The 12,266-nt window shown below is 40.5% G+C and overlaps 1 protein-coding gene across 2 annotated transcripts in view; it reads right to left on the bottom strand.

The window, feature by feature from the left end:
- Positions 1–2,987: 2,987 nt before the first annotated feature.
- Positions 2,988–12,266, bottom strand: part of MDH1B (malate dehydrogenase 1B) — a 75,452-nt gene continuing 66,173 nt past the window's right edge. For both annotated transcript variants that reach the window (XM_077448505.1, XM_077448506.1), the window contains one exon: positions 2,988–3,194. In XM_077448505.1, the coding sequence (XP_077304631.1) occupies positions 3,103–3,194 (92 nt within the window). In that variant the 3' untranslated portion in view covers positions 2,988–3,102. The remainder of the gene's footprint in view (positions 3,195–12,266) is intronic.

Raw genomic sequence — 12,266 nt, 5'->3', positions numbered from 1 at the left:
CCTGGTTCAGAAGAATAGCCCTGTATACAGTAAAAGGGATGTGTTGTTTCCCATTCTTTACATTGTTCAGACCATGTCCATCGAATTCCCACAGTCCTTTTTCTGTAACCTCAAAACACCACCACAATTGTGAAATGATATACTGACCAACCCTAAAAACTTAGGTGCCACAGGACTCCCTCATTTGGAGCTCAATTACAAAGCCTCTCTCTCCCGAGATTGTAAAGGCCCATACATACGGTACAAAAATTGAAGTAAGATTTCTTCCAACAAATGATCTGCCGATTTTCGGATTGTTAATATGGTGCTTTTGACAGGCGATTTCAGTTTTTCATCTCACAAAAGCTGGATGTACAGACTATAAATTTTTTGTCGGATGTGAACACAACAGTCGATTTTTGTATAATCAGTACGGTTTTCGTACGAAAAAAAACGTAAGAGCAAGACTACGCATGCTCAGAAACGAAAGAATACATACAAAACTATTTAACACATTATTATTATTATTATTAGTATACAGGTTTAATATAGCGCCAACAGTTTGTGCAGCACTTTACAACATGAGGGCAGACATTACAGTTACATTACAATTTGGTACAAGAGGAATCAGAGGGCCCTGATCGTTAGAGTTTACAATCTAAAAATTACATTACATCACTTCTGAAGTTGTATTCTGTCCCACACGAATTTTCAGATGGTAAGTAACCTCTTCATTTTCGACATGATCTTAGCATGCAATAGATGACAGACAAATGGTCGTCTGAAAATCTGATCATGTGTATGAGGCTTTAGAATGAATATACCATCCTCTCAGCTAGTAATTGACCCAAATTAAATCTGAGCTGACACAACACCCTTTAGTATCACTTCCTTGGCTATCTCCAGCAGATAGCGATCCCTCGCTATCACTTCCCCCTGTGTCTGTGCCTCTGTCCTTCTTAAAATATGGGACTGGTTACTGTGCTCACATCAAATCTCAACCTACATAGGTCCCATGACGCCTGTCTTGGGCAATCCACAATTCTCACAAACTCTGCCTTATAACAACTCCCTGTTCATTTCCCCCTCCAGGAAGCTACTTATATTTCAATTATTGAATACAACTGGCCTCATGCCTCTGTTGCAATTTAGAGATGTTTTGCAGAGCAACCTTGGCAGAATGATGCTTTATTTTCACATTTGGGACTTCAACTCCCTACAACGTTGCGGAGACATTTTCTGCCCTTTTCCCCTATTTAATACCTTGTGTGTACCAAACAAAGCCCTTTCCCACACCTTATCATTCATTTACAACTTACTTCTTTCGGCAACTTGTCCTGACCCCCCCAAGTCCTTTTCTGAATAGGGGAGGGAGACCTCAGCGTTGGTTTTAAAGAGGAGGAAATCTGTATACTGACACATAAATTATCCGTGGAGAGTTCAGTTCAGGAACCCAATTATAAAATACTCACTAGATGCTATTATTGTCCCCACATTTTACACAAAATATATCCTACCGTTAGCCATTGTTGGCGATGCCTATCTCATTGGGATGCCATGAACAATACTCAATAGGACTGTCATATGATACTGTCTTTTTAGCATGAAGGTTTTAGCATACACATCACCGTTACATCCATCTTGGTTCCAAAAACACCTCAGATAGCACTTTTGATAAAGATACCAGTATCACTTTCTACAATCAAAAAAGGTATTTTCTAAGTAAAAAAAAGTATTTTTCTTATTGTTGCCAGCTCATTCATACCGAAATACTGGATATCCATGACCCCCTGACCATGCCTGAATAGACTGAAGAGCTTAACCATTTGATGAGAAGGAAGAATTAATGGCATAACTTTATAGCCATTACCCTCAATTTGTTAATACCTGGCTTCCTTGGATATCATTTAAAATAGCCACGTTTTTAGTCTCTATTTGACGAATTTGACCCAATGACCTCTCAGTATAGTCATGATGATATTCAACCGCCTTAAGAATCTATTATTCCTTTCAGCGACCCTCCCATCTTCTGTACATCTTTCTTTCTTGCTCTTCTAATTTACTAACTTGTGTCCTTGTTATCTCAAAATCCCTCTAGTGGCTCTTTATGCAGTAGCTTTCAGCTGAGCTCTGATCAAGTTCTGTGGTATGTATGCAAACTTTCCCCTATAACCATTTGTATTTTTCCTATGGATACATTCTTGTCTTATGCATTACCATGACAGTGGCTCTATTCTGATTATGTCTTTTTGATCAATGTTGCTCAACAACCTTTTTTACTGAAATGTACTGTGCTCATTTCTATTTGCACTGGGCTACCTAATGTGTGTTCTTTTTTGTTATTAACTCATCACTTAGGTACTGTTATCTTTTAAAAATTCTCAGTTTAGCTGAACTGCCACAATTTCAATCCCGCAGCAGTGTGAACCTGGGCTTAAGCAACTATGTTACCTACTGTACCACTGTGCCAGATTCAGATCAAATGATCTCTCATTGGACAATGACAGGACAGGAAACTCAGAATCCATAGTCTTGCAGTATTTTAATATTTGCCAAAGATTGCATTAAATAAAAATTTATAAAAATTTGAGAGTGACAGTGTGTGTATGAGCTGGTCTGCCCAATCCAAAAATCAAAAAAAAAAGAGCAAGCCTAGTGCATATTGCATGGCAACACCCCTCAGGATTGTGAGGATAGACCAGACAGTATTTAAAAAGATATTTTATTTAATTATATCAAAAAAAATAATATATTAATATACATTTCTACTATGTAATTATTTTTTTGATATAATTAAATAAAATATCTTTTTAAATACTGTCTGGTCTGTCCTCACAATCCTGAGGGGTGTTGCTGTGCAATATGCACTAGGCTTTCTCTTTTTTTCTAAGAGTGCATTAATAAGCACAATTTGCTAACCTATACGATATGTACAGTTCACTTTTTACATTAGGTTACCATTTTAGTTACAGATATTGACATAAAAAAAGCAGACATTGGAAACAAGAAAAAATGAAAAATGTAATTTATTGAGTATAATTAAAATTGTACTCTAACACCATAGCATATTGGTAAATAAAATGATATACAATTATATAAAGTCGCCACTTAGGAGACTTTAGTTCAGCTGGTTTCCTCTTGCATCTCTTGAATGAACGGCAAGTTTTCTTGCGCATTTAAAGAAGTTTCAAGATCAGATAATGAAAAGTTTAATTCTAAAAGAGATTGGAATAAGAAAAACATAATATTAGTTATAAAGGTAAACCTTATATACAAGGGCATGACTATACCTACGATGACCAGGAAATTTGTGTTTTAGGGACCTGTCACAGTTATACCCATGACTTACATGTGCCAAAATGTAAACTTTTTTTACCTGTTTTAATACTAGTCAAAAACATGTTAATTCATATTATATTATTAGATCATATTAATTTATATTATATACAGGGCTGGAAATGTGCATGGCCAACACAGGCATATGGACACTGGATTGCAGGTGTAGGCACACAGTCACTCACAAATAATGCTGTTGATTGCCAGGAAACATATTCTTATGTATAATAAATGGCTCTAGAATTACACCCTGATTATCAGTGCGGTCTCTGGCATGATATTTAGGGGTGTTGCCCCTGCACAGCTTGTGTATTTTTTGTTGATAGAATAGAGCACAATTTAGGGTTATAATCTATATGGGGCAGTGGCGGCCTGTCCATAGAGGGCGCACGGGCGCCACCTCCCCTATCCATGCATCCGGGCCCCTGATCTACATATCAGTGGCACCAGACCATGGATTTCAATGCGGGTTGGGTGTTTTTTTGAAGCATCTGATTAGAGTCATAGGCTTTAATAGGCTTCAAAAAAGGGTGTCCTCGGAGCGAAGAGCATTGCGCTCTGAGGCCACCCAGTTGTGTGACCATAGCATATGTACTCAAGTGCTGTGCCATGCCGCTGGGGGGGTGTTCTTTGTTTGCGGCCCCCCCAAAAGAAGAACCTACCAGCTGCCACTGATCTGGGGTGACAATCTAGCCAACATTTCTTGGCGTGGGATCTACATGTACTGTCACAGAGTGGGAAGACTGTCAACTAGTGCTGAAATGAAGTGTCAAAGGGCATTTGGTCTAGTGTGGCAAGAAGTATAAACCTTATTTAAGAAAGAATGACTAGAATGTAACTAAGCTGCCCCACAGTCACGTTGAATCCAACCTTTGCATTGAATACATGTTTCATTTTTTTCCAGCATTATTCTTATAAAGTTGTTCATGCATATTTGAAAAGAAAACATCATTACCTCTCTTATTTGGGAGTTATATTAGGTAAAGTGAAAATATAAAACATTGTTCAATGTAAAATTGGCTATATGTCAACATGGAAGAGTTACTATTCAATATACTGTACCTGCATTGCTATATGGATAAGCCAACCCCCCCCCCCCCAATTGGGTTTGAACCAGAACTTGTGAACAGGCAAAAATTTGTGCGGATACTGTTAAAGTCTATGGGACACGAACATGAAAAATTAAAAGTGCTTATATTAAAATTAAAAGTGCTTATATGCATGTTATTGCCATGAAAAACATCAGTTTTTTTAGGAGCAGTGATTTTAATAATGCTTAAAGTAAAATAATAAAAATGTAATATTCCTTTAAATATTGTGCCTGAGGGGTGTCCTTAGTCTGCCGGTAAAGTAGTGCATATTCTTACCCGTGTTTATAATAGTACCACAGAAAAATTACATTTCTAAAGGAAAAAATGGCATTTAAACTGCTCATGGCTGTAATGTATTGTCGGATCCCAGCAATATAGATAAAAAGCATTAAAAAAAATGGCATGGGTCCCCCCCTCCCAGTCCATTAACAGGCCCTTTGGGTCTGGTATGACTATTAAGGGGAACCTCGCACCAAAATGTAAAAAAAAGTTGTGTGGGGGTCCCCCCAAAAGTCATACCAGGCCACATGCCCTCATATTTTTCTCAGGTCCTTGGGATTGTGATCGAAGATGAATGAACATTGCGGGACATTTTTTTTTAATAACTGTAATTTTTACTTTTGTTGACACTTTGTTTGGTGAATGACTAGGGGTACAATGTACCCCGATACCTATTCACATGGGGGGCTGGATCTGGGGGTCCTCTTGTTAGATTCCTGAAGATGCATGATTGGATGTGAAATGCGTAGAGGTGTCTGGGTAACACTGGCATCACTTCCTGCCCTAACCCGCTCCAGATCGAAGCTGGTAACCCGAAAAACATTGCTGGAAAGACTCAGTGTTGGGCTATAGGCACCGTACTTGTGAGTGGAAACTTTTTATATCCATTGTATTGTTCTAATAAAGCATAGCATGTTGCGCAATGATGGCTATTTGCTCTCTATGAGATCCTGAGATCATTGTGGAGATTTATGGAGTAATTATTGGCATACCGTGTGGAAACCTGCAGATATATCCATATGAGTGGAGTGGTTAACCCAGGCATAAACCAAAGGCGTCTCTTTATTTTATCTCTGGTGAGTGTTCATTTTAGAAGGTGGTAGTGTTCCAAGAATTGGTGAAAGTTTTTCCAATCACGGATGTGGATTTGTGCACGTGGGATTTGGACAACCAGTTCTTGAAGAGGAATACTGGGACTGTCTTTTTTTGTGAAACACATGATTTTGATTTATTCACTAACATTTTAAGAAACATTTACATATTCTTACATCACCGCAGTTCACTAATAATGCACTTGATTGAGTTTGTATTATTAATAATTAATTTCACTGCTTTAATTATGTGATAAGATATGTATATCATTTAGGGTCAAACCTTTTTAATTGTAACATTACATTACATTACTTCACATTACTGGTGGGGAATATATTACTGCAGCAGATCCGCTGCTTAAAGGCATATTTACACATTTTTTACATACATTTATATATTTTTGTGCCGGTGACACATCGCTCACATTTCTTGTATGTGCTTACTGAATGAAAATGTACCAGCAGTCTTGTTCGAGAGGAGTGGATCATTAGATCGACTCCTCTTGAACAGGAACAGCCACAGGAATTGTCAAAAACTGTCTCTTGTCTTTTTTTTTACATTTTTTACAATTTTTTTGTGAAATGGTATTGTACCCTATAACCAATTCACACGGGGGGGGGCAGGATCTGGGGGTCCCATTGTTAAAGGGGACTTCCAGATTCCGATTCTGATAAGCCCCCCACCCGCAGACCCCCACAACCACCGGGCAAGGGTTGTGGGGATGAGGCCCTTCTCCCCATCAATATGGGGACAAGGTGCTTTGGGGTAGCCTCCCAATGTTGAGGGCATGTGGCCTGGTACGGTTCAGGAGGGAGGTTGCTCTCTTGTCCCCCCTCTTTTCCTGCAGCCTGCCAGTTTGCGTGCTCTGATAAGGGTCTTTTTTCTGGCCACAGGGCTGAGACCTTCCTATTATGGGTATTCACGGTGAAACAGATCACATCCATCTCATCCTCGAAGACTGCTGACCACTGGCCTTTTTTGCAGATTTCTTGTGTCAGCCACTTGGTAATTTGATGAGATTATTTTTTTAATATTATACAGGATGTATATAGCACCAACAGTTTGCGCAGAGCTTTACAACATGAGGGCAGCAATACAATTCAATACAGGAGGAATCAGAGGGCCTTGCTGATTAGAACTTACAATCTAGAAGGGAGGGTCAAGTGAAACAAAAGGTAATAACTGTGGGGGGTGAGCTGATGGAGAAAATTAAAATACAGTTGTTAGGTGTGGGAAGGATAGGCTTCTCTGAAGAGGATGGTTTTCAGGGATTGTCTAAAAGCCAATAGAGTAGGAGACAGATTGAGGTAAGGAGTTCCATAGGATTGAATAGGCTCTGGAAAAGTCCTGGAGGCAAGCATGGGAGGAGGTGACAAGGGAGCTAGAGGTTAGTATTTTAAGACTAGAATAGTGATGTAGCTGGGGGCTACATTGAGGATGGCTTTGTAAGTAGTTGTTTGTATTTTGAATTTAATTAGTTGGGTGAGCAGAAGCCAATGGAGGGATTGGCAGAGAGGAGTAGCAGATACTGAGTGGTTGGTAAGGTGGATGAGTCTGGCAGCAGCATTCATGATTGATTGAAGGGGGGATAGACTATGTAGAGGTACGCCAATGAGAAGGCAGTTGCAGTAGTCAAGGCGAGAGATGAACAGGAAGTGAATTAAGAGCTTTGTTGTGTCATTGGTTAGAAAGGGGCATATTTTGGAGATATTGCAGAGGTTGAGAGATCAGGGGAGGTGGCACGTGGGGGAGGAAAAATTATAAGATTGTTTTTGGATAGATTGAGTTTGAGGGAGTGGTGTGACATCCAGACTGATATATATGTTAGTAAATTAGTGATAAGTGAGGAGATTGAGGGAGTGAGCTGAGGGGTAGAGAAATAGATTTGGGTGTCATCAGCGTAGAAATGGTATTGGAAGCCATGGGAGGCTATCAGCTGACCTAGGGAGGAGGTGTAGATTGAAAATAGGAGAGGTCTAAGAACAGAACCTTGGGGGACCCCAACAGAGAAGGGAAAAGGAGAGGAGGAAGTAGAATTGTAAGTAACGCTAAAGGTTCAGTTGGATAAGTAAGAAGAGTTTTTTGAGGAGGAGGGGGCGGTCAATCTCATCAAAGACAGCAGAAAGGTCCAGGAATAGGAGTACAGAATAGTGTCCATATATTTTGGCGGTTAGTAGATCATTTGTTAGTTTTAGGAGAGCAGTTTCTGTGGAGTGTTGAGGAAGAAATCCAGACTGAAGGGGATCAAGAAGGCTATTCTCAGCAAGGTGGTCGCTCAGACGTTTAAGGAGTTTGGATAAAAAAGGGAGCAAGGAGACGGGTCGTAGGTTGTTAACCCCCCTAGCGGTAATCCCGAGTCTGGCTCGGGTTAGGAATTTACTGATAGGAGCGGTAACCCCCGAGCCAGACTCAGGATCGCATCGCTGGATGCAGGGGAGGACACAGGGAGAAGTTACTTACCTTGTCCCCTGGATCCAGCGATGTCCCCCGTGCTGTGTGATCGTGCTGTCCTCCGCTCGATTCACAGTGCCGAATGCCGCAAGCTCCGTTCCCTGCGGCATTACGGCGCACGGGAGCGGAGAACGGCGGCAAATTCAAAAAAGTAAAAAGACACAAAACACACACAGCACTGTAATCTTACAGATTACAGTGCTGTATTAAAAATTACACACACCCTTTGTCCCTAGTGGTCTGTGCAGTGCCCTGCATGCACTTTTATATTATAAATACTGTTTTTTCTGCCTGGAATTTGGAGACTGCCCATAGCAACCAAAACATGTCCCTTTTTCAGTGTTTTAGGATTTGATTACATTATTGAATAATTTTTATTATTCTTTATTATATTATAAACTTTATCATACCAGGGATGTCCGCTAGACTCTGGTTTGAAGAGATTTAAGAGAGTTATTCCTAAGAATTACAGGACTACAAATTAAAACGCCAGATTTCCATGCAAAATAATTGTACCTCTTTCAGCACCTAAAACCGGACTGAATCATACCGCCAGGGAGGTTAAGACTGGATGGGTCTAGTGAGGGCTTTTAAAGTGTGGGCATGACTAGTGCATGTTTAAGAGAGTTGGGGAAGAAGAAGAGAGGAAGAGATTGAAGATGTGGGTTAGAGAGTGTAGAATAGAGCCAGAGGGTGAACGTAGCATATGCAATGGAAGAGGATTCAAAGGGCAGGTGGTTAGCTGGAAATGGGCAAATAGTTTAACAACCTCATCTATATTGGTGGGGTTGAAAGAGGTAATGATTGTACCCATGGGCATGAAGTGTAAAGCGTGGAGAGTATCTGAACAGCAGAGATCTCCTCGCAAATTGAATCAATTTTGTGTTTGAAGTGATTGGTGATCTCCTGGGCAGTTAGCGAGTTAGTGGGTGGAGGCAGTGGAGGACGAAGTAGATAGTTGAAGGTAGAGAAGAGTTGATGGGGTCGAATAGATAAGTTGTTAATGAGAGTGTAAAAATAGGTCTGCTTGGCAGTAAGGAGGCTGGAATTGTATTTTTGGAGGGCAGATTTATATTGGTTGAGATCTTTCTGAGACTTAGTCTTACACCACAGGTGCTCATGAGCACAGCTATGTTTTTTTAGACTTCTAAAGTCATCTGTTTGCCAAGGTTGAAGGGGTCGGGCCTGTTTCTGTGTGTAGTGAGGGGGGCCAATGTGTCCAGTGAGGCTATAAGTGAAGCGTTGTAGTCAGAAGTGTCTAGGTCGGTGCAGGATAGGCATGAGATGGTGGTCAGTAGCAGAGTATAGAAGAGAAGGTTTGAGACGCCGTAGGTTTCTACTGGTAACTGTTGGGTGGTTGGAGGGAGAGGAGGTAGAGGAGAGGGAGAGAGTGAAACTAATAAGGTACTGATCAGAGAGAGGGAATGGGTAATTGGAGAATGCACAGAGTGCATAGGTGGGAGAAAACAAGAGAGTGAGTAGAAGCATGTATCCACTGCTTCAGGTGAAAGGAGGAAGTTAGAATGAGAATGTAATATGAGTAGCCTTCTGCAGCATTATGTCTATTTTATCAAGCAGTTGGCATTGTGAGTTGTTTGTAGATCTGTTTGGAGAGTATGTCTTTTCCCTTAGATTGAGCATCTCTATTGGACAAACAATGAAAGAGGCACCATCCTGCCCAAGGACCATGCAAGTTTATCAGATGGTTCTCGGTCTGTTTTTAGCTTTAATCCTGGTATTAACTATTTTAGGTGCACCTATCAATTGAAGGTAGAGCATAACTGATGAAAATAAGGTGTGCTGCTGTTTAGCATAGTGTCTGCACTCAGGAGGCGCAGGGAGCCTCTAAGATAAGTCCACCAGGGGCAGAGGCAATCTTGCACATGCGCCCCTAATGAAAGTTTTATGAACAGCCACAACAACTGCTACTTAAAAAAGTACTCTGGTATTATGTATTACCAGTTCTGGATTTGTGTTAATATAAAACTTTCTCCATGTTAAATAACAGAATCAATTACATATATGAGTGGTACAGAAAAGCAGTTGTGTATGTTACATTTTGATAACAACAATTAGCCACTAGCATAATAGACAGCTCAAATAAAATCATACACCCATCAGCACTGGATGTTATGCTCTCTTCATCCTTTTTATCTGTAAGCATTCACTGCATATACAGTATATTTCAGAATCAAAGCTCAATATTAGCTGTGAATTGTTAGGATAAAAATGTGGGACATGTAATTACTGACCTAAAAATGCAGTCTCTGTGGTTATCACTTGTTACCATTACTTTACTACTTGGTGAAACCCCAACCTGGGACAAGCACATACATATCAAGTGTCAGGATTAGGGATGGTCCCAATGTTCGAGTCAAACGTAAGTAGAACAAATGAACATATGGGGCAGTATGGGGAAGTACTCACGGAGCACCCCATATTGCACTACTGCAAGATCGCCATGCATTGACAGCTGCTGATTGGCCAAAGCATGCACCTGACTTGTATGCTTTGGCCAATCACAGCGCGGTGTGCTATGAGAGCCATGGCAGGGTGCCTTTTGCCAATCATGGCTCAGGGGCTAAGACCACACCCCACACTATATAAGGCTGCTGCTTACGCAGCGGCCATATATAGTGAATGAATGGAGATTAGGCAGGTAGTTAGTGTAGTGTGCAGTCAGTCAATGAAGAATATATTATACACTTAAGAGTATATAGTGCAGTCAGTGTAGTATATATAATACAATTCAGAGTATATAGCCAGTGTAGTATATATAATAAAGTGGAGAGTATATAGTGCAGTCAGTGTCGTACTATACTTTTTTTTTTATAAAGTAATTATCAAAAACTTTCTCTTGTGGTTTTTATTTTTGACACTTTTTTTGGTGAATGGGTAGGGTACAATGTACCCGATACCCATTCACAGAGGGGAACGGGATCTGGGGGCCCATTTGTTAAAGGGGGTTTCCAGATTCCGATAAGCCCTCCAACCGCAGACCCTGACAACCACCGGAAATGGTTGTCGGGAAGAGGCCCTTGTCCCCATCAACATGGCACTTATATCTTGAAATCACACAGTTCCCAGGAATAATCATGGGTCATTATGAATCTGCAGGCCCAAAGTCCAACAAGCCTAATGTCCTTGGTTATTTGAATTCTCCCTCTCTAAGTCCAGAAACATCTTCTAGAGGCAGGGGGAAGCAGTCAAACTCCCAGCCTGTGCAATTTTGAACAGACCAAAACAAACAAACAATCTTTGCTCCCTTGATTACAGAAGGAGCCAAAAATTTAATTTACATAGCAGCCTAGGAGGGCACTATATCCAACCCCCCCCTCTTAAAAATCTGAGACCATGAGCAAAGTATCCCATATTAACATAGCGGATGGGAAGAGGGAAAGATAACAGTGTAACAATAAGTATGTGGGCGGCACAGTGATGTAGTGGTTAGCACTCTCACTTAGCAGTAAAAAGGGTCACTGGTTCAAATCCCAACCATGACACTAGCTGACTGGAGTTTGCATGTTCTCCCTGTGCCTGCGTGGGTTTCCTCCAGGTACTACGGTTTCCTCCCACACTCCAAAGACATGTAGGTAGGTTAATTGGCTTCTGTCCAAAAATTGGCCCTAGTATATGAATGGGGACCTTGGATTGTGGGCTCCTTGAGGGTAGGGACCAACGTGAGTGTGCAATATACAGGGACAGGGACAATTGTAGACACTCACTCAGGTTGAACTGGATGAACTGGTGTCTTTATTCAACCTTACTATGTAACTATGTGGCATTCCATATAATAAACATTTTTTGGTTTGGCATAATAAACTTTTCACATTACACTTGGGAGACTGTCATCAGGTCAGATAAAAGTCCTGTTAAGTGACAGAACTCCCACAACACACAAATACATATACGGTATACAGCCTATCTGAGTAGGGTCCTACCACTAACAAATCAGAGATGGTTAGTGCATCCATAAACAATAATATTAATGCTTCTAAAATATTAATCAAAGTGAAAATCAGTTGTCATCTAGAAAAGAACAGAGTTAGTAGAACAACATAAACATCACAATCAAGGGTTGAAGCATTATCTCCACAGAGATTATCCTCAAGCAAATAAATAGTATATAACAGTCTATATTTCCAACAATATAGTGTTATAGAGGCCTAAACGCTTTTTTACAACTATATTGACACCTAGTGCCCAAAAAGTGCTATCACACTGCTAATGGGCATAAATGTAACACAGAACCTAATTGAAATAGTCAGAATATAAACAGTAGATACACAATCTTTATACGCTGTCACCTTCCAGAGC

This window comes from Lithobates pipiens, unplaced genomic scaffold, assembly GCF_037356315.1.
Source record: "Lithobates pipiens isolate NorthernLeopardFrog02 unplaced genomic scaffold, aLitPip1_a1.2 Scaffold_22, whole genome shotgun sequence".
In the NCBI taxonomy this organism is placed as follows: Eukaryota; Metazoa; Chordata; class Amphibia; order Anura; family Ranidae; genus Lithobates; species Lithobates pipiens.
This window is presented reverse-complemented; position numbering and strand designations above follow the sequence as displayed.